At 49.2% G+C, this 27,750-nt stretch overlaps 3 protein-coding genes and 1 long non-coding RNA gene across 14 annotated transcripts in view; 2 read left to right on the top strand and 2 right to left on the bottom strand.

The window, feature by feature from the left end:
• Nucleotides 1–9,690, top strand: part of Meiob (meiosis specific with OB-fold) — a 40,234-nt gene extending 30,544 nt beyond the window's left edge. For 4 of the 7 annotated variants that reach the window (XM_078024853.1, XM_005337880.5, XM_013364056.4 and 1 more), the window contains 5 exons: nt 664–765; nt 1,360–1,513; nt 3,875–4,058; nt 5,346–5,432; nt 9,294–9,690. In XM_078024853.1, coding sequence (XP_077880979.1) covers nt 664–765; nt 1,360–1,513; nt 3,875–4,058; nt 5,346–5,432; nt 9,294–9,404 — 638 coding nt within the window. In that variant the 3' untranslated portion in view covers nt 9,405–9,690. The other 3 variants (XM_078024855.1, XM_078024856.1, XM_078024857.1) reach the window with 3 other exon arrangements.
• LOC144367670 (uncharacterized) lies at nt 4,484–10,829 on the bottom strand. Its single transcript, XR_013427206.1, has 2 exons — nt 9,702–10,829; nt 4,484–4,789 (listed from the first exon to the last, which is right to left on the bottom strand). It is a non-coding gene; the product is annotated as an uncharacterized LOC144367670 (long non-coding RNA).
• On the top strand, nt 9,966–27,747 carry Hagh (hydroxyacylglutathione hydrolase). 5 transcript variants are annotated; one of them, XM_078024860.1, is made up of 9 exons: nt 9,966–10,242; nt 17,278–17,453; nt 17,931–17,995; nt 20,144–20,261; nt 20,976–21,084; nt 23,613–23,716; nt 24,034–24,135; nt 26,801–26,880; nt 27,288–27,747. In XM_078024860.1, exons 2-9 carry the CDS (start codon nt 17,349–17,351, stop codon nt 27,385–27,387), a joined length of 783 nt encoding a protein of 260 aa, XP_077880986.1. In that variant the 5' UTR covers nt 9,966–10,242; nt 17,278–17,348; the 3' UTR covers nt 27,388–27,747. The 5 variants fall into 5 exon arrangements, with proteins under 5 accessions (XP_077880986.1, XP_005337877.3, XP_005337876.1 ...); XM_005337820.5 differs by lacking the exon at nt 9,966–10,242 and adding an exon at nt 14,860–15,017 and having other exon boundaries at nt 17,314–17,453; XM_005337819.5 differs by lacking the exon at nt 9,966–10,242 and adding an exon at nt 14,863–15,017.
• On the bottom strand, nt 13,134–14,698 carry Fahd1 (fumarylacetoacetate hydrolase domain containing 1). Its single transcript, XM_005337818.4, has one exon. The coding sequence runs from the start codon at nt 14,449–14,451 to the stop codon at nt 13,786–13,788; it is 666 nt and encodes a 221-aa protein (XP_005337875.2). The 5' UTR covers nt 14,452–14,698; the 3' UTR covers nt 13,134–13,785.
• Nucleotides 27,748–27,750: the final 3 nt, after the last annotated feature.

Genomic DNA, 27,750 nt, shown 5'->3' with positions numbered 1-27,750 from the left:
GATAGGGCGTCTCCCTAAATTTCTCATCTGGCCTTGAATTTGTGATCCTCCTGCCTCAGCCTCCCAAATCACTGGGATTACAGGTGTGTGCCACCACACCTGGCTAAAATAATCTTTTTTTTAAAAAGCATTTCTTATTAGGAAAGAAATATATATGAAATTCAGAAAAATGCATAAAATAATTAAAAAGGAACATAAAGATAATCTATAACCCACCATAATTTCCTTCATGTATATTTTTACAGATAATTTTGAATATATACTTTTTCAATTAAAAGTGTATTTCCCTGGGATGGGGCTGTGGCTCAGTGGTAGAGTACCCCCCTCGTATGTGTGAAGCACTAGGTTCAATCCTTAGCTCCACATAAAAATAAATTAATTAAATAAAGGTATCATATCTATCTACAACTAAAAAAAAATATTTTTAAAAAGTGTATTCCTGTACCACGTAGTTTTGTAAATGCTCTTTTTACTAGCAACTTCTAGTGCACACTGCTCATGTTGGCAGAGCTCTTCGACACATTGTTAGTGGTTGAGTGACATTCTATTCAATTTCATTCTTATATGTCTTGTTTTTTACTGTTAAAAGTAACTTTGGATCCTTCATGGTGGTTTAAAAGATAATCAGTTTGCTTTTTCCTTATTATGCATTTTCAATTGAAGACACACCAGAAGCTAACATCCTAATGAATTTTGTAAGAGAAAATAAAGAAACAAAAGTTGTGGCTGATGAGATTGACACTTATTTGAAAGAATCCATAAGTTGTAAGTGACTCTTTAATTATTTTTTTTATTTTTAAAGAGGCCAGAATTGGGCTGTAAACTTTTGATATGACTTACTGAAAGGCACCATATTCTTAGTCTGTAACTACTATATTTCCACTTTTAAAAAGCTAGATTAAAACTTTGGAGGCTTTTATTACCACTAGGCAATGATGAGAAGTAATGACTCTCTCCCCAGAAAAGTGCTATGCCAACAAATATAATTTGGCATAAGATATTGTGTTCAGTAGGCCCTGGGTTCAATCCTCAGCACTGAAAAAAAAAAAAAAAAACTTTAGATTTTCTGGTGAGCCTCTGCTATCCGGGTGGACTGCTGGCATCCCCCAGTCTGTGGCTTTGTAATGGTATCTCTTGATGACCACGAATTCTTCATTTAATGACAATTTTTCATTGTTTTCCTTTTTGCCTATTGTTTGCTTTTTATCATATTACATAATTGGTTTAATTTAGTAAACATCATGATCTTGTTAATCAAAGCTAGCTGTGTGCTCTCAGTTGGACCCTGGGCTTTTTCCTTGGGTGTGATCCTTCTGGTTCTTACCAAGTACTTGCAACTGAAATGCTTCTTATTTTTAGTGAATACAATAGTTGATGTCTATACAGTTGAACAGCTAAAGGCTAAAGCTTTGAGGAATGAAAGAAAACTGGATCCTTCCTATGGCATTCTTTATGCTTACATTTCTACACTGAACATCGACCATGAAACCATGAAAGTAGTTCGAAATAGATGGTAAGGTAACAAGTTATTTTTAGCAAATTCATTTTTATAAGAAATAATTGTTAATACATTTTAGATTACATAAGTTAAAGCATTTATTTGACATAATAGTGTTACTTATTTGAGGGAAATGTATAAATAAATAAACCAAAATTAAAAGTTTTCATGGCAGCTGGGTGCAGTGGCACTCACCTCTAATCCCAGGGGCTGAGGAGGCTGAGGCAGGAGAATCTCGAGTTCAAAGCCAGCTTCAGCAACCGTGAGGCACTAAACTACTCAGGGAGACCATGTTTCTAAGTAAAATACAAAATAGGGCTGGGAATGCAGCTCAGTGGTTGAGTGCCCCTGAGTTCAATCCCTGGTACCAAAAAAATACTTTTTTAAAAAGTTTTCATGGCAGACTATTTAGATTCAAAGATTATAATTGACTTTTTGGGGTGGGGGGTACTGGGGATTTTACCCAGGAGTGCTTTACCACTAAACCGCATTTCTAACCCTTTTAATTTTTATTTTGAGACAGGGTCTCACTAAGTTGTTTTGGCTGGTCTTGAATTAGAAATCCTCCTGCCTCAGCCTCCTGAGTCTCTGGGATTGCAAGTATGTTGCTACAACACCCAGCTATAATTGATTTTTTAAAAAATATGTTAGTTGTCTTTGGCTTGGGTTATACCTCAGCACTTGCCTAGCACATGTGAGACCCTAGGTTTCGATCCTCAGCACCACATAAAGATAAATAAATAAAATAATTTATATATATATAAATTTTGTAGTTGTAGATGGATATAATATATATATATATATATATTGTCAATGGGCCTTTATTTTATTTATTTATATGTAGTGCTGAGAATCGAACCCAGTCCCAGTGCCTCACACATGCTAGGCAAGCACTCTACCACTGAGCCACAACCACAGCCCCTAACTGACTGTTTTTAAATTTTTTTTCTTTAGTTGTAGATGAACACAATACCTTTATTTTATTTATGTTTATGTGTGCTGAGGATCCAACCCAGGGCCTTGCACGTGCTAGGCGAGCACTCTACTGCTGAGCCACAACCCCACCCCCCTAATTGACATTTTTTGATATATATATTTTTTGTAGTTGTAGATGGACAGCATGCCTTTATTTTGTTTATTTTTATGTGGTGCTAAGGATCGAACCCAGTGCCTTACACAGGCTAGGCAAGCACTCTGCCACTGCACTACAACCCCCCTAATTGACTTTTTTTTTAATGTTTTTTTTTTAAGAGAGAGTGAGAGAGAGAGAATTTTAATATTTATTTTTTAGTATTTGGCGGACACAACATCTTTTTTGGATGTGGTGCTGAGGATTGAACCTAGACCACACACATGCCAGGCGAGCACACTACCTCTTGAGCCACATCCACAGCCCTAATTGACTTTTAAAGTAAAATAAAATTATCGTATTTCTGCAATCCTTAAATATAAAGATGTAATAGTTTTAGCTGGGATAACAGACTTGTCTTAAAGTTAGTAGAAAACTGGTTGTCATTTCTGTAGCAATGTGATTCTCCACTGCAGAAATGTGTGACCTCTCTCCGAGGTCAAGGTCATATCTCCTTGCATGGACAGTGAGCCCCAGAAGATTAAGAAATCGTGACCAAACCATGCTTGGCAAAAAACATCTAAAGTGTTATTGTGAAAGTACCTTGTGGATTTTTGTAATTCAAATTTTTATTGAAGTAAGTCTCAATTCACATGGAATTATAAGAAATAATACAAGGAGCTCTCTCACATCCTTGTCTGGCGTTCCCCCAGGGGAAACATTTTGCCAGCTATTGTACCTCACCACAGCCAGGACTAAGTCCTTTCAATGCCATGGTCATATTCAGGCTTGTGCAGATTCCACGAGGTCATTTGTGTGTGTGTGCCTGTTCTGCACATTTCCATCACTGTGTGGGTATGTGTCTGACTCCAGAAGACATCGCCTTCTGGATTCCTACCCTCAGCTCACCTGCAATAGCAAGGAAGGGACATGACTGCACACGTCAGTATGGAAGCCTAAGCCCAAGACTGCAGCTGTCCTGAGAAGGGACAAGTGTGGGCTGAGTGCAGGAGAAGAAAGTCCCCCCCAGAGCAATGAGATGGTAGGACCTCTGGTTGGGTGGGACCCCAGTAGAGGGAAGGGAGGAGGGCAGACAGTGGGAGGACGTGGACTCAGCCTCTGTGGTCACAGGTGGAAAAGAATTCAGTTTGGAATTGTGCCTAGGAAGCTCCTTACCCCTGTCTCAGGTCCTGCCTGGTACTGAGTGCTCATTCCACATGCCGACTCACATGTTGAAGAACAGTTCTAGAGTTCAAATTTGTCACTTAGGATCATCAAATTGTATCATCATCTTTGTTTCTTTTCAGTTCCAGCTGTGGTTATGTTCTTAATGAAGCATCCAATGTTTGTACAACTTGCAACAAAGGTTCTTCAGGATTTAGATCTGTTTTTCCCAGCTTCCACATGCTGGTTGATCTTACTGACCACACAGGTACCCTCCATTCCTGTAGTCTCACAGGAAGTGTTGCTGAGGAGACCTTGGGCTGCACGGTAAATAGCAATAATGATGAAATATCTAGAAATATTTCCAAACTGAATTCCTTTTTTAAAAAATATTTTTTGGGTTGAGGATGTGGCTCAAGCGGTAGTGCGCCCGCCTGGCTTGCGTGAGGCCCGGGTTCCATCCTCAGCACCACATACAAACAAAGATGTTGTGTCTGCTGATAACTAAAAAATAAATATTAAAATTAAAAAAAAATTTTAGTTGTAGATGGACATAACATCTTATTTTAGTTAGTTAGTTTTTTTATGTGATGCTGTGGATTGAACCCAGTGCCTCATGCATGCTAGGCAGTGTCTTATCACTGAGCCACAACCCCATCCCTCCAAATGGAATTCTTTTCCTCAAAAATAAGCTTATTTTGAAGAACATTTGACAGAAATTAATCACTAATAAAGAGATCTGGGGAAAAACATCGTGGCTTAAACACACAATTGCTTTAATGAACAAATTATTACATATTGCATATTAAAATCCTAGCTAACATTGATTATTATGAATAATGACTGAGGCCTTCAGCAAAGTGGGGGTGCTAAACACGATGTTTTATACAGTCGGGTAACAATGGGTCAAACAACATGTTGGCGATGCTGGCCAGGCATTCAGTGGCTGTTCCAGAAGGAGGGCCTGGTCAGATTTCTTCTGTCCAGCTGTATAAATTCAGCCATGTATTCTCTCCCTGGCATGGTTTCTTCAGAACACCTGGAGGCTGGGCTAGCACCTGCATTTGATGATAGGCAGATGGTTTTTATTGATAAAACCATCTTATTGAGCTGGGTTGTGGCTCAGTGGTAAAGTGCTTGCCTAGCATGTGTAAGGCACTGGTGTTCGATCCTCAGCACCACATTTAAAAAATATATATTGTGTCCATCTAAAACTAAAAAAATAAATATTTAAAGAAAAAAACCCATCTCATTAGCATGTGCTAAGCCCTGGATTTGATCCCCAGTACCAAACCAAACACAATAAAAGATCTATTAAAAGTTAGCTTCTGCTTTTCTTTGGACGATGCTGGGGTTTGAACCAAGGGTCTTATGCACTTGCCAGGCAAGCCTGTACCACATCTTTGTTCCCAACCTGTGAATGGCTTTGGAGATTCTGTTTGTAGTTGTTTTTTTTTTTTTTTTGCTTTATATCCTCTGTAAAAAGAATTGATCTGGGTGATTACTAAGAGTAATATTCTATTTCTCATGAACAAGTTTGTTTCACAATGTTGTCAAAATGAGTCAAGTATTTATACTTCAGAAATATGTGTTTGATCTTTTCTCTCTAACTAGGTGAATGAGTTTCTTGTAATGACGGATGAACAGAAAACAGCATTGAAGTGGCAATTTCTTTTGGAAAGAAGCAAAATTTATGTAAAAGTCAGTTTATTTTTATAGTACTGCTACTCTGTATATTCAAACAATGAAGAAATGTACATGACCAAATAAATTAGGGAACTCTTTTTTCATTGCTGAGGATAAATCCTAGGGCCTTGCTTATATTAAACAAATGCTCCACCACTGAACTATTCCCCCAGCCCAGGAACTTATTATTTTTAATAATGTCCAATTCTGCTGGGTGTGGTGGTGCACATCTGTATTCCCAACAGCTCAGGAAGGCTGAGGCAGGAGGATCGCAAGTTCAAAGCCAGCCTCAGCAATGGTGAGGCGCTAAGCAACTTGGTGAGACCCTGTTTGTAAATAAAATACCAAATAGGTCTGGGGATGTGACTCAGTACCAAATAAGTAAATAAAGCAAGCCCAATTCGCAGATTGCAGTAGGATTTGGTTTCCCTAAAAATAATGAAAATCATAGTCTAAATGGAGTTAGAGATAACACCAAGAAATAGACCAACAAAGCAAATATCCTTTAATGTGAACTTCAGGACAAGTGAAAACTGGGCTGTCCCTAGCCCTCCCCACAGTGTGGCACTGTCCTTCACTGAGCAAGGGTAATGGCATGAGAGAGAGTGGCACAATGGCACAGTCGGGGGCTTAGCTTCTGGCATGAGAGAGATTGGTCTGAATCCCAATTCCATCACTCCCACGCTGCCACTGGGAGATGAGTGGCCTTCTCCAAGCTGGTGAAGCTCATGGCCCTGTAGTGCTGCAGGAGCTATGCTTCAGTGTGGAACCTTAGTGCACAGGTGTGGAAAGGGGAGAGGCAGCGAGACAAACACCCCTGACCCCAGTGAGGACAACAAATGTTGCCATGTGCCCAGATCACAGGGAGGGGACTCGGCCCACACATTGTTCTCCACAGTCACACCTAAGGCTGTGGTGCTCTGGTCGACGTGAGTTTTATGTACTGACAATTACTATACTGGGATTTAATACTGAAAGCACATTCATGAGCAGACATATCATTTGAACTCAGACTCCAGAACCTCACGGTGTGTGCTGGGGAGAGGGTGGGAGCAACAGGGTAAGCACTGTGCTGCTGTGAAGGTGGTACTGCCCCACAGAGGCTGAAACTGTTTCTGCTTTTCTACCTTGCCTGTCACACTGGCGTGACCATCCCTAGGCAGGCTTCCTTTCCTTGTGGCCTCAAGCATCTCTGAAATGCAGATGTGCAGTAGCCAGTGGTCATGCCAGTGTTTATAGGGCCTGGTTTTGAGGAGGACTAGCAGCCATGTACTGCATCTCCTCAGACTCTCAGGGGCCTAAGGAGTACTGACTGTTCCCTATCTGGATACCCTCAAGTCCTTGCTTAGGAGTTTGATCACTTTAAATTCATGGAAACTTTCTCACAGTTTTCCAAACTGGGCTCAACTATAATAACAAATTGCCCTCAAGCAAAGGGATATTGTATTCCAAAGAGTATGTTTAAAATACTGGGCTTTGAACCCCAGGCCTTCTGCATGCTAGCCAAGTGCTATACCAGTTGAGTTCATTCCCAGTCTCTAAGAGATATTTAAGTTGGATTTAACAGAGATTTTGAGGAGGTATAGCATGACCCTACTATATCACACAAAGTGATAGAGATCATGAGAATCAAACACAGTTTCAACCGCTATAATTAGAACAGAACAGCAGCTTAAAAAATAAGAACTTCACATTGCTAACACTATAAAACCAAAATCTTCCTATACAGATGGATCATTGTATACATTTCCCATATGTACACTAAAAATAATGTTCCTCCCAGCTTCTTGGGAGGCAGAAGGAAAAGAATCACAAATTTGAGGTCAGCCCGGGCAATTTAGCAAAGTTAAAAATAAAAAGGGATGGGGATGTAGCTCAGGGATAAAATGCTCTTGGGTTCATTCTGTACCACCACAAAAAGAAAAGAAAAACAAATTCCACCCTTGCTACTCAAAATGGTTCTTTTGGAGTGATTTCAAAGAAAGGTATTCATTTTAATGTTTCAAACCACATGGTAAGTCGGAAGCAATGGCGCACACCTGTAATCCCAGCTACTTCAGAGACTCAGGCAGGAAGATTGCAAGCTTGAAACCAGCCCTGGCAAAGGGACTAGGGATGTAGCTCAGTAGTATAGTGCTCCTGGGATCAATCTCCAGTACCAAAAATTAAAAAAAAAAGTATTTTTCTAAGTCATTTAGTCTGATATTAGTATTAAAAAATAATTTTCAAAAAAGTAAAACTATGACTCTCAAATAAAAATAAAATGAACACAGCCAAAGATTTAACTCATTAATTAATGAAGGGACCAATAAGATGCAAAAAAAAAAAAAAATTGTTCCGGCTGGGGATGTGGCTCAAGCGGTAGTGCGCTCGCCTGGCATGCGTGCGGCCCGGGTTCGATCCTCAGCACCACATACCAACAAAGATGTTGTGTCCCCCAGGAACTAAAAAATAAATATTAAAAATTCTCTCTATCTCTCTCTCTCCTCTCTCACTCTCTCTTTAAAAAAAAAATTGTTCAAGCTAGGCATGGTGGCACATGCCTAAAATCCTAGTGACTCAGGAGGCTGAGACTGGAGGATCACAAGTTCAAGGCCAGCAAACAAACAAACAACAATAACAACAACAACAAAAAAAGATGTAGCCCAGTGGTAGAGGATCCTGGGTTTAATTCCCAGTACCAAAAAAAAAAAAGAAAGAAAGAAAGAAAGAGTTCAGGGGCTGGGGTTGTTGCTCAGTGGTAGAGTGCTTGCCTAGCATGTGTGAGGCCCTGATTTCGATCCTCAGCACCACGTAAAAGTAAGTAAAGTTATTGTGTTCATTTACAACCAGAACAAAAATATTTTTAAAAATATAGTTCAAAATAGAATCAGAAAGACAGACATAGGAAGACAATCAGAAATGCTGAACTGGGTTTGGGTTTGCAGATGCAAACTCTCTTCCACAGGCAGAATCAATCATCTTCTCCCAGATAAGGTTCAGTAGACCCCACTAACAAGTGGGGCCTCTATCACAATCAGTTGCCAGGATCCACAATCAGAGAAGGCTCAGTCAGTGCAGTGGTGGGTGTAGCCCCCATAGAGCCAGACAGCTCTAAAGGTCCCCTGCCAGTCCTGACCAAGGTGGCCTCCCCTGAAGGGAGTTAACTTTGCTGCCCATTTACAGTTTCAGTTTTTCCTGAAGTTGGTACATTTTTCTCTCTTAGTCTTTGAAATTAAAGAGGTTAAGTCCTTCCACTCTTGATTAAATGCAATGTTGGTGAAAGTACTTGTAAATGATAGAAATAAGACATTACTGTTAAATCACTCAATTCCCAGTTGGCCTAACAGATGTCCCTGCTGCAGTCTGTCACCACTGATACTCTGAACACACAGTAAATTCTCTTTCTACATGTGGGATTTGTAATCCCAACTTTCCTCCCTGAGAGAAGTGACATGAAAAGGGAAGTGGATTTTACAAAGCCATTGCAGAAGCCAGACCCGTAATTTCTCTCCTCTGCTCTGCCTGGGACTAGATCTTTCCATCATCTGACAACCCTAATTAAATGTTTTTTGGGTTTTGTTTTGGTTGGGTTCTGGAGATTGAATCCAGGGGCACTCTACCATTGAACTATATCCACAGCTCTTTTTAAAAATTGTACTCTTGAGACATAGTGTCATTACGTTGCCCAGGCTGGCTCCAAACGGTCAAGCCTCCTGCCTAAGCCTCTACAGGCACTGGGATTACAGGCCTGCACCACTGTGCCCAGCGCTAATTGAAGTTTATGTTAACATAGTAAACAAAACTTTTGTTTTAGTTCTCAATTTGTAGTGACTGGTTTTCAATTTTATATTCAAGGCAATGTTTAAAACTAACCCTCTCTTTTCCTCCCTCCAGTTTGGTTTGTCGCACAGAGCCAGGGGTGGACTGAGAATCAGCATACTCTCATGTAAGCTTGCAGATCCTGCTGAGGCAAGTAGGAATTTGTCTGGACAAGGACATGCGTAAAACACGATGTCATTTTAAAGTCTGGAAAACTGTAGGAGTTTCTGTTCTTTAAAATGGAATGCTAATTTGAAGGTTACAGATAAAATTGTGTTTAAGTGTGGCGAGAAGTTCTATGATTGTCCTGTGCTCCCTGTGCAGTTGGTCTGCGGCCAGTCTGAACGCTCACCTGCACTCACTCACTTCTTGGAGGCTGTTTCTCCTGACTCTGCCTGACCCCATGCTGGAGAACGTTTATGTGGGTTAATAAACACACTCACTCTGCAGAAGTGAGTGATCTTTTCTCTTAGGCTGCCTTACCTTGTCTTGGTTCTGTGGAAAAAGATTGGACACTCTCAAAATGCCTTTCTTTGAGTAGGGCCACAGCTTGTCCTGACAGGAAAATGAGGGGCTCCCAGAGTTGGTGGGAAGAGCAGGAGTGGGGGTTTTGATTGCCACCAAGCTTCTCTAATCCCTCGCCCTCAGCGATGACACACTGGGGTTACTCAAGCTGTAAGGGCTCGTGGCCTCAAGCTTGGCATTTATGAGCCTGAATCAGCAGGGAGGAGACCAACTTCAGAAGCCTTGGCAGCAGTGCCTGAGACCCAGGACTCTGAAGGGGGACCTACTCATGGCGTTCAGGCCATGGCCACCTTGGACCTGTTTTCCCTGAAGAGCCCAGAGTACACTGCTTGGCTCCACACCAATATGAACTTCTAGCTTTAGGCTCCGGCCCCTGCCTGTGAAGACCCCATCTTAATCGGCACTGCCCACAGCCTGGGAGGGTCCACTACCCCTCACTGGGTTTGGCACTTCAGAAGGCCACACATCCTCCACCACAGGATTGAATAGAAAGGGAAAAGTGAGTATATACAACTTGTCAAGTTGGTGTTGGGAGATAAACTGATCCTGTCTTAAGGTTTTCTTTGGCTTTTACTGTATGCAGTCACAGAGGAAGGACATCAGTTGATCTGTAGTGGATCCAACTCCAAACAGTAAGTGAGGTAGTAAAGGGTTTGACCTAGTTGTGTAAAATGGGCCTGATGAAGAACTCTCTCTTGTTCTCCTGTGGGGAGGAGATGTGAGTTTGTTTGGAGGGTGGAGAGGGAAGGCAGGATGAAGAGTGGTGGAGGAGGAGACAGACAGGGAGGAGAAGTGAGACTGCTGGTAAAGCAAGAGTGGCATGGATCCCCTCCAACAGGGACCCACCCACCGGAGCAGGAGGCAGGAAGGTGCTGCCCAGGTGGTGTCAGGGCTGCTGGGCCATGTCCTGGTGCGATGACCTCCCACAGCGGTCAAGAAGCACCAGGCCTCAAGCCAAGGCCTGTGGGCCTGAGCCTCTCCAGCTGTCTCATCACTGGTTTCCACTGCATGGAAGAGAGGCTCCCAGTACAGGCACATAGGAAATACTATTCCCAGCAGCTGAGCCTAGCATGGCCAGCAGAGGGCTCTAACTTACCTTCTCAATGCCATGGGCACCAAGCTGCGAAAGCCCCTTGTCCCTGTCACTCAAGGGACAGCCTTGATGGCTTAATCTGATGATGTAGGAATTTTCCAGTTCAGTATCAAGTCACACCAAATCAGAGGCGCTTTGAAAAGTTTACACATTTACAAAACGAAGATTACAAACTAGTCAATACCTGAAATTCGGTTGTATATTAGCCAGAATGCAGGCACCAAACCAAGTAGAAGAAATGCACACTCCACGTTAACTCAAGTACACCCCTATCTCATTGCCAACTCCCTTGTACCCCTCAGGAGCTTCTTTCCTAGGAGTAGCCTCTTTTGACTTGTAGGTTTCACATTGCTTTTTGTAAATTGGGGAGGTGGGGTCCTAGGATTCCCCTGAAGGTTCTGCTGGGGTGGCATATGGCTCCATACTCTGTACATGACAGGAGCACAGGGCACATGTTTATCCGCTAGGTACCCTAAAGGATCCCAGGCTTCTGTGCAAAAGATTTTTCTTTTCTTTTTTTTCTTGGTACCAGATATTGGACCCAGGGCACTTAACCACTCAACTGCATCCTCATCCCTTTTTTGCTTGTTGAGACAGAGGTCTTGGGGTCTTGCTATGTTGCCTAGGCCTCACCAATTTGCTGAAGCTGGTCTCAAACTTGCAATCCTCCTTCCTTGGCCTCCTGAGCCACTGGGATTATAGGTGTACACCACCATGCCCAGCCATGCCTGGCTTTTTAAAGCATACATTACATAATACATTATGTAATTATTTTCTTAAGTGTGATTAACAAATGACAATTGTTGAATTTAACAAAAGGTTTTGTTATTAGCTTTTCAACTTTTTTGTAGGTCTAAATTTATTTCAAGTTGAAGAAAAATGTACCTTCTGGGTGTTAAGTTTCCTTTAGTAATCTCAGAAATTATAGGACTTAGGCAGTTTTTTTTTTTAACCTTTATTTTATGTATTTCCATGTGGTGCTGAGGATTGAACTAAGGGCCTCACACGTGCAAGGCAAGTACTCTGCCACTGAGCTACTGCCCCAAAGACTAAGTGCTGTGCTTTCAATGCTGATGTCAGATGTTTGTGGCAAGGCTTGCTCCACTACTTGGTGAACACTGCCCCAGGGGCACTGGCTTGTGCTAGTCCAGGAGTGACATGTGAGCACTGTTCCCACCTTATGCCATCAGCTTGCTTCTATGTCTGTTGACTTGGTGGACACATTCCAACTGAACCTTGTATCTGCCAGCCAGACTGGCATGAGCATACCCTTTGACCAGACCCTTCCACTTGTGGGAACCTAGCCAAAGGGATTAACAAATATGCTGATTTCACTGTGTCCATAACCTTAGAATAAGCCTAACCTTAGAATCATACATAATCAATGAAAACAGTACTACAGAAATGTCTTCATTGATATGGAAAAGGACAGTCACCATTTACAGTGCAAAAAGCAAATCAGAAAATTGTATATTGTGAGCAAATTCTGTTTCAAGAAGTACATTTACAGATTTGGAATACATACCATTTAATTTGGCTTTTTCTGGGTAGGAAAATGTACTATCTTTTTTGCTTACCTGTTTTCCATATTCTTTATTAAACATCCATTGCTAAGCAATTAAAAAAAAATAATCAAAAAGATAAAAGTAGTTAAGATAGCATGATATTTAAACTCAATTATTATGGAACATCCTAATAAATTATAACTTAAACATGAGGATTGTATAATACCTAAATGTTTTAATCTTATATGCTTAAACATACAAGATGTAGCCTGATTGTGGTTAAGACTTTCAAGTTCTCAGCTTGGGACAGCTGGGTTACATCCTGGCTTTGCCACTCAGAGGAGTGACCCTAGCCAGGCTTCCTAGCCTCTAAATCTTTGTCTTTGTCTGTACAACAGGGATAGTAGCAGTAATACCATCCTCACATCTTGACAGTCACATGTGAACATGAAATAATGCTTGGCATAATACCCAACAGTACTGAGTGCTCAATAAATTATTATTAAAGTAGATGTCTTAAACTTTCCCCAAGGGTCAGCCAATACCTTCTGTGTTCACTAGTCCTCCGGTTTAACCCTAGAGGACTCCATGGGCCTTATTAAAGCCATGCTGTGCATACTGCCTTGCTCATCCAAAAAGGTGCAGTAGCACTCCCAGATCATTCAACTTCTGTAGCCTCCTCCTCTGGTCATGAGGTGGGAGGTGGGGGTGCCAGTTAATCATTAGAGCAGTGTTCACCAGGTAAAAGGTCAAAGAACAAGGTGTGAAGCCCTGCTAGGGAAACAAGTACACTTTTAGGTTACACCAAATATAGCACATTTATTTGGAAACAGTAATTTCAAAATTATCTCCCAAACTCAGAATCTATAGACCAGTATAGATACCTAAAGTAAACAGGAGCAGTCTTCATCAACTGGTCAGTAACAAATAAAACTAAGTTAATTGATTACAAGGAGTAGTATTTTTCATGTTTCCCTGTTAAGAATCAGTTGGAGTGCTCTGTAAAAAGCTTCCTTGGAGATTAATTCCATTAGTTGATTCAGCTAGTCTGGATTGGGCCAGTAAATTTGGGAATTTTTATTTCCACACATGCCTCTAGATGGAACTTGGAACATGATATCGCAGATATTAAGTCTTGAACTACTGATCCCTGAAAGACTCACTGAAAAGTCTTATTCAGTTCAGGAAACAGACCTCTGAAGGTTTGGTTCAATACATTCTCCTGGTGGAAAGCATCACTTTATTTTGGTTGTTTCTAATTCTGTCCCAGCTTATCCAGATCATGTTTTTTCCAAAGGGTCCATTTTTCTTGACTGAGGTTTACCAACCCAATCGAATCATTCTTTAGAAGTAGTTTCTATTAAAAGATAGTCGCATTTAATAACCTTTACTTGTTTGTCTTGCTCCCTTCTCTCCCAACAGGAAGCGAAGGCGCTCTGTATACTTAATATTCTGACCTTTCCACCTTAAACCTCATACTGACCACCCCGTCTATGCCAGCCTCGATCTCATCATTTTCTTTAACTGGCCCAACTCCCTCAGGCGTCCCGGTCAAGATAAGATCTCCTTCTTCTAAGGTTATTATCTTAGAAATGTAGCTGATGATGTAGGGAATGGAAAAGATCATGGAGGATGTCTCGCCCTCCTGCCTGAGCTCTCCATTGACCTTGAGCCACAGTCTCAGGGCGTGAGGATCAGGGATCTTCTCTTTGGGGATAAAGGCGCTGACCGGGCAGGAGGCCGTGAAGCCCTTGGCCAGAGTCCAGGGTAGCCCCTTCTTCTTGCACTCGTCCTGCACATCTCTGGCGGTCATGTCCAGGCACAGGGCATAGCCGGCCACGTAGTCCATGGCGGCGGCCTCCGGGACTGCGCGGCCGCGCCTGCCCATGAGCACACCCAGCTCCAGCTCGTGGTGCAGCGTGCGGCAGTAGGTGGGCACCAGCACGGGCGTGCCCTCGGGCGCGTAAGCGGTGGACGGCTTCAGGAAGAGCACGGGCTCGCTGGGCAACGCGCTGCGCATCTCCTTGACGTGGTCCGCGTAGTTCCTCCCAACGCAGACGATGTTCTTCCCCCACTCCCAGAAGCGGGACAGTGGCCTCGGGGCCGCCATGGCGCAGCCCTAGTCACGTGGCCACCGGCTCCGGCGCCTACGGCAGCCTGGAGGGAACGCGCTGCCTCAGGACGCTGTCCCGTTGGCGACGCCCTATCCTACCTTGCAGTGCTCTTGCGGGGCGCGCCCGGTGGCTACGTCAGGATGCCGGCCCGGGCCCCAGAGAGACTGGGAGCACCGAACACAACTTCCCAGCTACCTCGGGCACCCATTCACGGGCCCGCCTCCGGCCCTCAGCAGCCCGGCGGGGAGGGAAGGAGTTGAAAGCGAGCGCGCTGATTGGCTGAGGTGGGGGCGGGGCGGGGCGAGGCAAATGCTGGTTGGCTGGGGGCGGGGCAGGGAGAGTCGGGACCTGTTTGGAGACGAAGCGGCGTAGGGCCGGCGCTTGTTGGGTGGGGGCGGGTCGAGTGGTGCGAAACGGGAGCTGATTGGCTGCAATTGCCGACGCCGGCGTTGCGGTCCCGTGCGGGGCAGTGCAGCCCTGCAGGTCATGGTGCTCGGCCGCAGGCTGTTCGGCTGCCGGAGCCTCGCCGCGCTGGGAGTCGCCTGCGCGCGCCGCGGCCTTGGTAGGTGGGCCGGGGCGCCGCTGTGCTGGGCGTTGGTCGGGCGCGCCGACGCCGTCTCCGGGGCCAGGAGCCGAGACTGCTGGTCCGGCAAGGAGCGGACGCGGCCACCAGGCCTCGGCGGGGCCGGGCGTGGTGAGGGTGTGGGCACAACCGTTCCTGCCTGCCGCCTCGGCCTACAGATCTTCCCCTCTCGGCGTCTGGCGACCGCGGGCCGCCGCGCCGTGGCCAACAGCCTGCCAGCCGAGTCCCAGTCCCGCGGCAGCCGCCCAGGTTCACAGTGCGTGACACACCCTTGCTAAGGAAGGAGCCTGCCCATTGAGGTTCTCAGGACGCAGTCTCTCCCTCGGGGACGCGGTGTCCCCGGAGCGCTGCATCGGAGCCCCTAACCCATGCGCTGGGGCGGCAGGTGCGCACAGGTGCAGAGAGGCGGTACTGGGAAACGCCTCAAAGTATGTTGTGGGCCACACAGAACATGTCTTCGGACTTGGCGCAGACCATAGGCTATAGCCCGTCACCTCTGCTCGTGCAAAACGTTCCAGGTGCAAACTAGTGAGCTGGAAGCGGTTTCTAGGCATGTTGGGAGAGTGGTACTTGTGGAAAAGGAGTAGGGTTTCTGGTGGTGCCGGCGCCTGGTGAACTCCTTCCTTAGGAATAAACGCATGCTCTTCAGCTTGCCAACAAGATACGTGTGTGTCTAGAGCAGGTTGAACACCGGCTATAAACAGTGTTCCTTTACTGTTTTTGCCTGGAGTGTTCTACCAGGAAATAGGTAAAAAGACTCCTTGTTGAGCATCCCCCCACCCACCCAGTCCTGTTTTCACTCTGATGTCCTCTGGTAGCTTGAATAGTGCTGGGACTTGGGGGAGGTAGAATGTCACAAAAAAGTAATCAGACAAAATGTTTATTTTGCTGAGTATGAATCTGGAAAATTCCCAGATAGTGTGTCCAGAAGGGGAACTGGAGTTCAGTGGTAGAGCACTCGCCTAGCACACACAAGGCTCTGAGTTCCGCCCCTAGCACCACCAAAAAAAAAAAAAGATTTCCCAGGCCCTGGCAAATAAAGTTAACCCCATATTTAGATGGCCCCTGGAGCAACATCTACCCAGAATCCCACTGTCCCTCCTTATATTTTCCTACTCTTTAAAACTATGACTTAAAGTGTTGGGGCCCCATGTATTTTTACATGTAATGGGAGTTTCATTGCCAAAAGTACTTTGACATCTGTCCATTGAGTGGAGGATGCTTTTGTTCCTGACACTTCTCGTGGCCTTCTGGCCCAGCCAGCCAGAGTTCTGTGGCTCACTTCAATGATGATTCTATGTCTCCCACCCTTGAATCCTGAGTGGTTGTGACCAGATCTGTTCCCCTGGAAGTGGTGTCTGGTGCATTCTCCACATCTCTAGTGCCTGCCATTTGGGAGCAAATGCTCTTTTCTCCTCCAGTTGGAGGCCTGAGGGCTGTGAATGACTGCATAGGACTGAGCTCTCTCTGGAGGTGAGCTGATGTGCTGGAGGGTACACAGCTGGGCACTGGTACCCTTCCTCTGCCTCCCATTCCTCTATTCTTCCTGAGTCAACTCCCCAGGGTCAGCCGTAGTCCTGTTTGACAGTGGTTTGCATCACACCACAAGTTGGCAGTTCTGTCTTATTTAGAACCCTCAAGAGAAAATAAAGATCTAAGTCTGAGAAAGCTAATTTCCACCAGTGTGTGCACGAGTCATTTTCTACATCCTTGTGGATGTGATTGAACCAAGACATTCTCTGTCGGAGGAACTCTAAAAAGCCAGCAAAGAGCAACAGGGTGCAGTAGTACACACAGTGGTTCCAGCAACTTAGGAGGCGAGGAAGGAGGATCACGAATTCAAGGCCAGCCTAAGCACCTTAGTGAAACCGTCTCAAAACAAAAAATAAAAAAGAACTGGGGATGCAGCTTAATGGTAGAGTACCCCAAAGTTCAATCTCTAATACTGACAAAAACAGAAACAAACACAGAAAAAAAGGGCAAGAGTGGCACAGGCCTGTACTCCTAGCCACTCAGGAGGCAGAGGTTGGAGACTTGCAAGTTCCAGGCCAGCCTCAGTAACTTAGCAAGATGCTTTCTCAAAATAAAATTAAAACCCTGCAGGGGAGATAGATAGTTCAGTGCTTGCTTTGCAAGGCCCTGAGTTTATTTGGAGTGGGAAGGGGTGCGGCTCCTTTGAAGTCTGTTTGGTGTGCCCGCCCTTAGGCTGAGGACCTGAGGCTGCATCCTGTGTCTCCAGGCCCAGCCCTGCTGGGAACCCTCCTGTATTACACAGATTTAAGGAAGAGTTTGACTGTGGAACAGAGCGCCATGAAGGTTGAGCTACTGCCTGCCCTGACCGACAACTACATGTACCTGATCATTGACAAGGACACCAGGGAGGCTGCCATTGTGGACCCTGTGCAGCCCCAGAAGGTGCGAGGCTGTGCCCAGGCCCCTGTGTTTTGTCACCCAGTACCCTGTCTTCATCCCCATGGGTTAGAGCCACTGTGTCTTTGTAGCTCTGCTGAAGATGAGTGGAATTTAGCCCATTTAATTTTTGAAAGCAAACTAGTGTCCAGCCACTCTCTTAAGGGGGCATTAGGAGGGGTGGAGAAGACCACAGGCCCCATGTGGCAAGTACATGGGTCCTTTGGACATGACTGATCCTCCTGCCTCTGCCCCTTGGTGCTGTCTCTGGGAGGCTGACCTCAGCTGGAGGGATTTGAGGAGGTGGTGGGTAGGACCAAGAGCTCCAACTTAATCGATCAAGAGAAAAAGACCATCTTCCTCTATTGTCCTAGAGTTGGTCAGCCAGCAGGGTTGGGCTGGGGGTTAGGCACCCACCCTGCAGGAGGCAAGCCAGGCCAGGAGTGTGACCCAGCCTCCGTCCTGCCTCCCATGTGGCTGCAGGTTGTAGAAACCGTGAGAAAGTATGGTGTGAAGCTGACCACGGTGCTCACCACACACCACCACTGGTAAGTGCTAGGCTCCCCAGGCTGGTTTTTCTGGCTCTGGAGTCGCCTGTGGTGGCAATGGGGATGTGTCATTCACTTGAGGAGGGCAGGGGCTGGCTCAGTGCACATGAGGATGGATCCCTGGAGGACTCAGAAAAGGCACCAGGGTTCCTGCCCTCTTGCCCTTGAGCCTGGGAGGCATTGACTCTGGGCCCTGGGTGGTGGGTCTGCTGAGGGAGCAATCCCTTGGGGAGATGTTTGTGGCCTGTGTCCTTTGGGCTGCTTCACTCATGGTGTCTAGGAGTCTGGCTTCTGGACCACAGGAGGGTGCCCAGCGGCTGTCTTTCATATCTCTTGGGCTTGAAATGGGACGTGGGCCTCCATGTTAGGGAAGAAAAGAATCTAGATATTGGTGGTTTTTTTGTTTGTTTGTTTGTTTGTTTGTTTTTTGGTAGTGGGGATTGAATTCAGGGGACTTTACCACTGAGCTACATCCCCAGCTTTTTTATTTTGAAAGAATCTTGCTATTAAGATACCCTTGCTGGCCTCAAATTTGCTATCCTCCTGCCTAAGCCTCCAGAGTTCTTGGGATTATAGGCATACACCACAATGCCCAGCCACTTGTTTTTTTTTTTTTAAATAAAAAAAAAGAGTGTTTTTGCTTTTCTGTTTGTTTTGTTTTAATATTTGGAAGCTGAAAGCTGGGGAAAGTGCCTGTGTTTGGGTCTTTGGGGTAGAGTCGCCTACACCCAAAGCCCTCTTTTTTGGTCTTTTGAAGCTTTTGAGGCCCTTCAAGTGTAGAAGAAATGTTTCTTTTGTTGTTAATTTTCTTTTCCAAGTGACTATGTGAGGGCAGCTAGTGCCTTTTTCTTCAACCCATTCCTTGAGGCATCTCAGCCTGGATGGGGCCCCTGAACACCCAGGGCTTAGGCTGATGTAAGCCAAGTGTGGAGGACAAGGCTCAGACACAGAGTCCTTGGCCAGGGTCCTCTGAGTCCCGAAGAGGTCCCCGCATTAGGGTGGGTGCTAGTCACCCCAATCTTGGCCTGTGCTGCTGAATGCCCTGTGCCATGGCTGCCCTGCTGCAGGCGCCCCCACCTCTGAGGGCCCTGCTGGGGCCTGTGCTGCTGCCTGGAGGCCTCCCACTCTGCGCCCTGCCCGTGCCAGGCAGTCCACGCTCCAGGAGACTCTTGCTGGCGCTGCGGAATGCCGTGGCTTCCTCCAACACCCTCTCAAGTTTAGGCCAGGACCAAACCCTGGACGGAGCTTCGGGGATGGGCCTGTTCCCCATGCAGGGAGCACTATTCTTGTCTCGGTGGTAAAAGATCAGTGATGAGAGCATCTTGAGGAGCTGGTGGCTCTCTGGCCTGGGTGCTGGTGGGGGGCAGTGGGGCTGCACAGCTGTTCCACCCTTACCTGGGGCCTGCTGGGCAGAGGATTCTTGTCTGGGTGCTGGAGTCTTCATGGGGTGTGGACTCTGAGGTGGACATGGAGCGAGGTGAGCATGATGACCACTGGACTGTCAGGAGGCCATGTTCCCTGAAGTTGGGAAGGCAAGTGCCCCAGCCTTGAGTGAGGTCTGACCCAGGCATGGGGATGCTCCCAGTGGGGTCATTGTGGCCTGGGAAGGGGCAGAGTGGAACCCTCTGCTGCCCCCTTGCCAAGTGCAGGCTAGAGGACTCTCTGGGGAACCGTGGGAGCCCTGAGGAGTGCCAGGAGGTCCTCCAGCCTGTTATACTAGCACTGTGGCTGGCCTGCCCACAGATAGAGCCAGAGGTTCCTCAGGAAGCTGTCCTGATCTCGGTGTACCTTAGAATCACCTGGGGAACCTCCAGAACAACTGCCTCGGCTGCCCAGGCCAGCAGCACCTGAAGGTGACTGGGAGTGGAGCCCCAGTGCCTTGGAAGGGGTCATCCAGGTGATTTGTTCCTCTGCTTCAGCAGCAGTAATGGGCAGGGCACAGGGTGCCTTGCTCATGAACTGGGTGTCTGAAGAGGTTGTTCCAGTGCAGCCCAACCGCAGACGGGAGCCTTTCCTGTTTTGGAAGGTGTGTGTTTCTTCTTATGAGGAACAGACCTGGAAAAATGGAACTTCCATTTGGTCGAGGTGTAAAGGCAGGAGGCAGACTCTGCACCTGGCAGGTAGCCCAGCCTCCTGTTGAACTTCCAGGGACCACGCTGGCGGGAACGAGAAGCTGGTCAAGCTGCAGCCGGGGCTGAAGGTGTATGGGGGTGACGACCGTATCGGGGCCCTGACTCACAAAGTCACGCACCTGTTCACTCTGCAGGTAGGGAGGATCTTCAGAAAGGTGCTAGGGCTGAGCATCATTGGGATTGGGCCTGGGCCTCCCTGTGCCTGCCCCAGCCCGTCTACTCTTGGACAGTCTTCCCTCTTGGGAATTAGCAGGAAATCAGTGTGCACACAGTGTGTCCCTGGTGTTAGGAGGCTGTGGAGCACAGCCCTAGGCCACAAGGACTTGGGGTCCATGGAGCTCTCTTGGATGCATGATGATGGGCTGTGTGGAAGGGTGCCAGGATCCAAACAGCTTTCAGTAGCTCAGCCGCGAGTGCCCACATAGATGTGGAGAGTGGACGTGAGAGGTCCCCATGGGAACTCCTGCGGGTGTCTTGCCCTGTTGGCTTTGCCGTGAATCCCACTGTTTTGAAGTCAGAAACTGGGGAGGTGGGTGGCAGGAGAGCGCTCTCCCTGGAAGATCGCCTGGTTTTGAAGATCTGAACAAAATAAGCCCCTTTGCCCTTGAGTAATCACTCCAGAGTGGTCCCTGCATGCAGGGCTAGGCCCCAGAACGGAGTCCCTTAGCCACTGCCCCTGCCCTGGACCTCCTGCTCTGTATGTGGGCAGCTCTGCAGATGTCTTTGGAACACAAGGTCTGAGCAGGCTGGGTGCTGGGGAGGGGTCTTGTGAAAATAGCATTGCCCCCTGCCCCTGACCCCCTGGAAGGAGGGATCGTGGGGTCTCATGCTGATGCCTGCTGTTTCAGGTGGGGAGTCTCCATGTTAAATGCTTATCAACCCCCTGCCACACCTCAGGACACATCTGTTACTTGGTGAGCAAGCCTGGTGGTCCGGATCCCCCTGCTGTGTTCACAGGTGAGCCTGAGGAGTGAGGAGGGACCAGGCAGACTTGCAGGGACCACTTTCCTTCTCTGGCCCTAAGTTCAGTACTCAGAAGACTGTAGCCCTCAGGGTGGAGCCTAGGCTGGGCTCCAAACATTCTGGGCTGCCAAAGGGTGCTTGGGAGTGGGAATGCCTTCAGGACCAGATCCCCGCCACGCTTGCTGCTGTCAGGTGCTGGGGAAATGGCCTCACTTTGAGAAGGCCGTCTGGCAGGGACACCCCAACCCTCCAGCACAGACAAGTGGGCATGGCCTGGGAGCAGGGAGTCCCTGAGGAGGGGGACTACAGGGCTGCCAAGTGCTCCTTTTGCATCCCTTGGATGAGCCCTGTGGGCTGGGCTAGGCTGGACCCAGAGCATGGTGGGACTGCAGTCTGATCCAGATGTCCTACATACTGACCCCCAGTGATGGACACTGAGATCTTCTGACTAGATGGTGATAGAAGCCACCAAGTTGGGCAAGTGAGCAGCAGCCAGGTTTAATGGGGGCTCCTGCCTATAGAGACATGTCCTCCTGGCCCCTGGAGGGCAGAGGGGTGGCTCTGTCCATTCCTTGCACTGGGCATGTGGATTGGCTGTAGATACACCTGAGCATCTTGCCCTGTGCTTGTGTCACTTGCTGTCAAGGACTCATGGCACCCTGGCCTCAGCCATACAGCCAATACTGCCAGCAGGCTCCTGGGGTCACTGTGGGCCAAGCCAAGAGTATGGTGCTGCTCAGGAGCCTGAGCTAGGGCAGCCTGGATGGCCAGCACTGGGTGGCCATGGTGCTGGTGAGCCCTGTCTCTGGTTCTGTCAGTGACTGGTGCTGAGTCTTGAGTCCTGCAGAGATTTCTGCCCTGGCTTTGTGGGCCATGCGCTGAGGGAAGCGCCCAATGAGGGGTAGAGGGGCATCTGTCGTCTCCTTGGCTTTCCTGAAGGTCCACGATTATTCTAGATCATTCTGCGCTTGTTTGTAAATGCAGCTGCTAGATTCCTGATTCCCCACATGTAGCGTGTGGTGTAGGGCAGGGACCCTGGGCCATGTCAGCTCTGAGCCAGCCCTGAAGCAGGGGACAGAGACCTGCCGCATGGCTGTACTGAGAGGCAGCATGGGATGGGATTCCTGGGTGACTGTGTGTCCCTTGTTGCGGGCTGCCAGGCTGCACAGCAGCTGCCCCAGCTTGCGTGGCTCTTGTCCCTTGGGAAGGCCACATATAACTCCTGGGTTTGTCACAGACATCAGGAGGGCATGGTGGTCTTGGGATGCCCCTTCATGAGGCTGTCCCTGAACTAGAGGGTGATGTGGAGGGTGGCTGTGGCCTGTTCTTGTGCCTTGGCCTGTGTGTAGCTGTTGGCAGGTACCCTGAGTGCCTCAGCCCTGCCCCAGCGGGGACAAGCAGGACGGTGTCCTGGTGAGGCAGAGCTGTCTGGCCTTGACAGGGAGGCTGGTGGTGAGGAATGGCTGTCCAGTGGGCCCCCATGTGGGGCCTGGAGCCATGCTGGGCCCTCCATCCTGGCTGAGCCGAGGTGGGATCGGTGTAGGTGACAGTCCAGATACAGCAGGTGTGGTGGGTGTCCCCTGCAGCTGCAGTTAGAGATAAGATCCCTTCAGGCCAAGGGGTGATGAGGGGTGGTGGAGAGGAGGGTGTAGTGGCGGACTGCCTGGTCAATGTCTGTGGGAGGGCCCAGGGTTTGGGACTGGGTTTGGGACCTACCTTGTGGTAGTGAGGCCAAGGCCTCAGGAATTGCAGGAGGCGGCGGCCCCTGGACTCAACATCAGGGGCCTTGCCCAAGTCCTGCAGGGGCACGTCTCTCTGTCAGGGCGACACCCTGATACTCAGAAGAGGCCTCTGCTCCTGGCCCCTCACCCCTGCCCACTGCGCTGGGGTACCCAGGGCCACCACTGAAACATACCCTTCCACCTGAGGAATCTGGGGGCCATGTCTGCCATGGAAGGACAGCAGGGAGGTCCCCCATGGCTGACTCTACTGCTCTGAATGGTGGGAGTGCAGTTGGTGGGAGTGGTCAGTGCCAAACCACAGTGCCTACAAGGTGGGCCAGCATGGGTGCAGGACCCGGGTATGCAGGGAAGAGAAGTGGCTGGGCCGAGGCCTGCAGGGCAGAAGACCCTGGGTGCTCTCAGCTGCAAAGGGAGGGGAGGGTCAGAAGGAGGAGGCCTGAGAAAGGCAACTGCAGTGTAGGCTGGGAGGGCCCCTGAGCCATGGTGCGTTGGGGGCTGGAGGGTGGGGTCCCGGCGACATTGGTGAGACGTGAGGCAAAGAGTTCGGGGCAAAGACAAGAGTTCTGAGTTGTCTTGTGCTGGGTTGGATGGAGGTGGCTCCTGGGTCTGTATGGATGTGGCAGAGGCTGTGATCAGGGATGGTGTGGGGAGCTCGAGGCTCAGCGAGCCAAGGCCGTGGGTTTAGCCCGCAACCAGCTGGTGGCCAGCAGCCCAGCTCGTGGCCAGCTACCTACACTTCCCAAGGCCCAGCCAGCCCCCTCAGGTGGCCTTGTTTTCCAGGTGACACCCTGTTTGTGGCCGGCTGTGGGAAGTTCTATGAAGGGACTGCAGAAGAGATGTATAGAGCACTGCTGGAGGTCCTGGGCCGGCTCCCTCCAGACACAGTAGGCTGTGCCCCCATCCTGTGGGACCCCAAGTTCTAGGCCCACCCCAGGAGAACTGCCATTTGTATGGGTGACAGGATTCCTATGCAGTCTCCCTGTGCAGGCCCCACCTGTGTGCTGGGAGAGCAAGCAGGCAGGGGCAGCTCCTTAGTGGAGTTTTTAGTGGTTTCTGACATGTGTAGGAAGCGTCCAGCCCTGAGGGATGGTCCTGTGGGTACCCAGTGGCTGCATGTGCCCTGTGAGGTGCCCAGGTGGGGAAGTGGGTGTGACCTTCAGGGGTGGCAGTCATCTCCTTTCGGGTGCTGCTCTCTCCTCAGAAAGTCTACTGTGGCCATGAGTACACCATCAGCAACCTCAAGTTCGCACGCCACGTGGAGCCCAGCAACACTGCTGTTCTGGAGAAGCTGGCCTGGGCCAAGGTGAGTGCCTGGTACCCACGGCTGGGCCAGTTGTCCTGTTGTGCTCCTTGGGTTCCTGGGGCTGGGCACCGAGAGCCTGTGCCGTCCAGCCTCTGCAGCACGTGAGGGTTGTGTGGGCCTCGGTAGCCTGCATGGGCCTCGGAGGCCTGTGTAACACCAGTGCTGCCATTCAGAGCAGTAGAGTCGGCTGTGGGGGACCTCACTGCTGTCCCTCCACGGCAGACATGGCCCCCAGATTGCTCAGGTGGAAGGGAGTGTTTCAGTGGTGGCCGTGGGTACCCCAGCACAGTGGACAGGGGTGAGGGGCCAGGAGCAGGGGCCTCTTCTGAGTATCAGGCTGTCGCCCTGACGGAGAGACGTACCCCTGCAGGACTTGGGCGAGGCCCCTGCTGTTGAGTCCAGGGGCCACCTCCTCCTGCAACTCTGTTCTTAGCAGGTCTTGTGTTTGTCCAGCGTCTTTTCCAGTTTGGGGGAACTTACAAGGTGCTCCAAAATCACACGCGGTCTAGATCAGGTGACACACAGGCATGTGCCAGTGCCCACATCCAGGTGCTCGGGGTCAAACCCAAGGCCTCTCACATATAGGCAGATCTGCCTTCTGCCTCTTAGTAACTAGACATAGAGGATGACCCACTTACAGGAGAGTGCTGGTTCAAGTGGCCGGTCTGGTTAGGTGAACTTGACAGCGTGCGCTGCAGACGTGGCACGCTGCTCCCCGGAAGGCCCCCTGGGTGTACTTTCTGCCCCCATAGTTGACTGTCATCGAGAGTGTGGGTCCTCTTGCTCTGCTTCGAAGGTCCTGTTGGCTTGCTTCTGTGTGGCCACTGCATGGATCCTGCAGTTGTTTGTCCATCCCCTATTCATGGCCTCCTGGGCCGTTTCCAGGTTTTGCAGTTGAGTGGTGCTACCAAGGGAGTTGGTGTACAAGTCTCGAGTGGGTCCATGTTTTAACTGCCCTTGGGGAGATGAGAGTGGATTGCTGGTCATGTAGTTAAATGTCTCTTTGCCTCTGAAGAAGCCACCCAGCTGTTTGCTAGAGTGGTTGCTCCATTTCACACCCCGGCTCTGAAAGCTTAGGTGATCCATTGCGCTGGTGCTGACCAGCTGTGAGCACTGCTGGCCCTTTGAGGTCTTATTGTCTTGATGGTGTGCGTCTGGACCTTATGCTTCTGCCATTTCCATTTCCCTGACGACAGGGAAGCTGGCCATCTTTCCACATGGCCCTCTCTTGTGAGTGCAAGTTCAGTTCTTGTCTGTTTTAAACACCAGGTTCTCTCTTTTATTGAGTCATAAGTGTCTTCTGTGTCTTTGTCAAATATAAATATATGGCTCAAATATTTTTTCCCAGTTGGTGGCTTCCCGTTTTCCCCAGACTCCTTTGAAAAACAGAAGTTGGTACTTTTGGTGAAATTCCACTTTTTGTTTCCTACAAAATCTTTGCATATTCCTGGGTCACAAAGACGGTTTTCTCCTGGAGTTTTGGTCTTGGATTTGGCATTTGTGTGGACTGCGCAGGGCGCGCTCCAAGCTGCTGCTGAGAGTGGTGGAGGGGCAGGTGTCCTTCCGTGGGTGTCTGGTCATTCACTGGCTGAAAAGCAGTCCTTTCCTCATTGGATCACTTTGGCATCTAAAGGAAAACGCTGATGTCCTCGCAGGCACCCTTGCCTCCGCCAGGTCTGTGTGGCCTTTCCCTGCATCAGCAGCATCCAAGGCCAGTCTTACGGAAAGGCCTGAAACCTGGTAGAGTCCATCTGCTGCTCCTCTTCCAAGCCTCCTGGCTCTCCGCGTCCAGTGCGTTCCCATATGATTCCTGCCACACCAGGATGGCTTTTGTTTCTCTTTCCAGTTCTGAGAATCGAACCCAGGGGTACTTTCCCACTCATCAACATCACCTTTCTAGATGTTCTTTTGAGACTGAGTCTGGTTGCCCAGGCTAGCCCCTACTTGTGCGCCTCCAGCCTCAGCCTCATTCTCCGCCTCCTGCCTGCACCTGGCTGAGCCATACTTTTTGTCTTTAAGAAATCTCTGCTTACCCCAAGGTTAGGAATTTTTTTTTCACATTGTCTTTTGGAAGTTTCATAGCTTAGCTTTTACCCCCCACCAGAGCCTGCCGGATCGGATCGGGAATGTCCCTCTGCCACCTGACTCTGGCAGTTCTCTCTGTGCGCCAGTCATGGATTTAATTGATTGTTTTGAAGAACACATTTCTGCCTCAATTTCCCCACTGGCTCCTGTCTTCCTGCTGCTTACCCCTCCTTCTAGGGACTGTGCATTTCTGTGCTCTCATTGCACGGCTCCTACGTGGGGCCTGGGGTCTGGGACTTCTGGGGTCTGGGACTTTAGGCCTTTTTTCTTTTCTTCTTTGCAGTGCTGGGGTAGAACCAGGGCCTCTTGCATGCCGGCACAGCTCCACCCTGAGCCACACCCCAGCCAGCCCTCTCTCTGTGCTTTTGCTCTTACCTCTGCTGTGTGAAAGAGAAAGCTTCCCCTCTGCCCTGCTCCCCGACAACAGCAGGGGCACATGCAGGCTGGCAGCAGCTCGCCCTCGGCTCATGTGAGTCAGGGCCTGTGGTCTGCAGTGACCACACCGCTGGGCCTTCTCGCTTAGACCAGGTTTTAAGATCACCACTGGGTATTTGAAGTGTGATAGTGGCGTCTCTTGCAGGAGAAATATGCCACTGGGGAGCCCACGGTGCCATCCACCATCGCTGAGGAGTTCACCTACAACCCCTTCATGAGAGTGAGGTGAGTGGGCACAGTGGTCCCCCATGTGGCTGTGCCAGTAAGAGCTGACCCCAACCCAGAGCCCACGTGGTAGGCCTGCCTCATGGGCATCATTAAGCAGGGCCGCACCATTTCCCAAGTGTGAGAGCTTTCCTTGGTACCTTGGCAAGGGTGTGGGGTTCCAAGACCCTGGGGCCAGGGATGCTGTCATGGGCCTGGAGGCCTGGGTAGTGCAGGACACTGTGGAGATGGTGGCTTCCTGCCTCCTATGGTGCTGGAAGGACCTGGTGCAGCCGCACGATCTCCTGCAGTGGAGAAATACCTGCCAATTTCCTCGCCACAGAACCCCAGCTCTTCTGGGTACCCTGGGGGCAGTGGGCTGTGTGCTGGGGTAGTTGGCAGCTTGCAGATGCCTCTCACCCCCACAGGGAGAAGACGGTGCAGCAGCATGCCGGCCAGACTGACCCCGTGGCCACCATGCGCTACATCCGCAGGGAGAAGGACCAGTTCAAGGTGCCGCCAGACTGAAGCACAGCACCAGCACGCGGGAGAGGAGGGTGGGCGACCCTGGGATTGCACTGCGGGGGGGGGGGGGGGGGACATTGGTTCTAGGTCAACTCCAGAGCCCTTAGATGGAGTTACAAATGTTCTAATGCATATTTATAAGAGAAAAAGTTTTAAAGTATTTATTCCCACACCCTCTGCTGGCAGACTTTGCATTTTCTCTGGCCTTCACCTGTGGCTGTCTCCAGCCAGAGCCAGGCCCCGCCCTGTCCTCCTGACTCTGCAGGGAGAGTGGAGGTGGCTGGCTTGCCCACAGGCCCTTCCTTCCAGCTCCTGGCCTCCCGATCTGTCTGCCCACAGCAATGAAAGCCCACCTTCACCTGGTTC

Source organism: Ictidomys tridecemlineatus, chromosome 10, assembly GCF_052094955.1.
Source record: "Ictidomys tridecemlineatus isolate mIctTri1 chromosome 10, mIctTri1.hap1, whole genome shotgun sequence".
Lineage (NCBI taxonomy): Eukaryota > Metazoa > Chordata > Mammalia > Rodentia > Sciuridae > Ictidomys > Ictidomys tridecemlineatus.
This window is presented reverse-complemented; position numbering and strand designations above follow the sequence as displayed.

Coding starts and splice junctions, on each gene's coding strand:
- Fahd1 (XM_005337818.4), bottom strand. CDS start 14,451: ATGGCGGCCCCGAGGCCACTGTCCCGCTTCTGGGAGTGGGGGAAGAAC.
- Hagh (XM_005337819.5), top strand. CDS start 14,942: ATGGTGCTCGGCCGCAGGCTGTTCGGCTGCCGGAGCCTCGCCGCGCTG. Junction 17,996..20,143: donor CTCACCACACACCACCACTG/GTAAGTGCTAGG, acceptor TTGAACTTCCAG/GGACCACGCTGGCGGGAACG. Junction 20,262..20,975: donor CGCACCTGTTCACTCTGCAG/GTAGGGAGGATC, acceptor CTGCTGTTTCAG/GTGGGGAGTCTCCATGTTAA.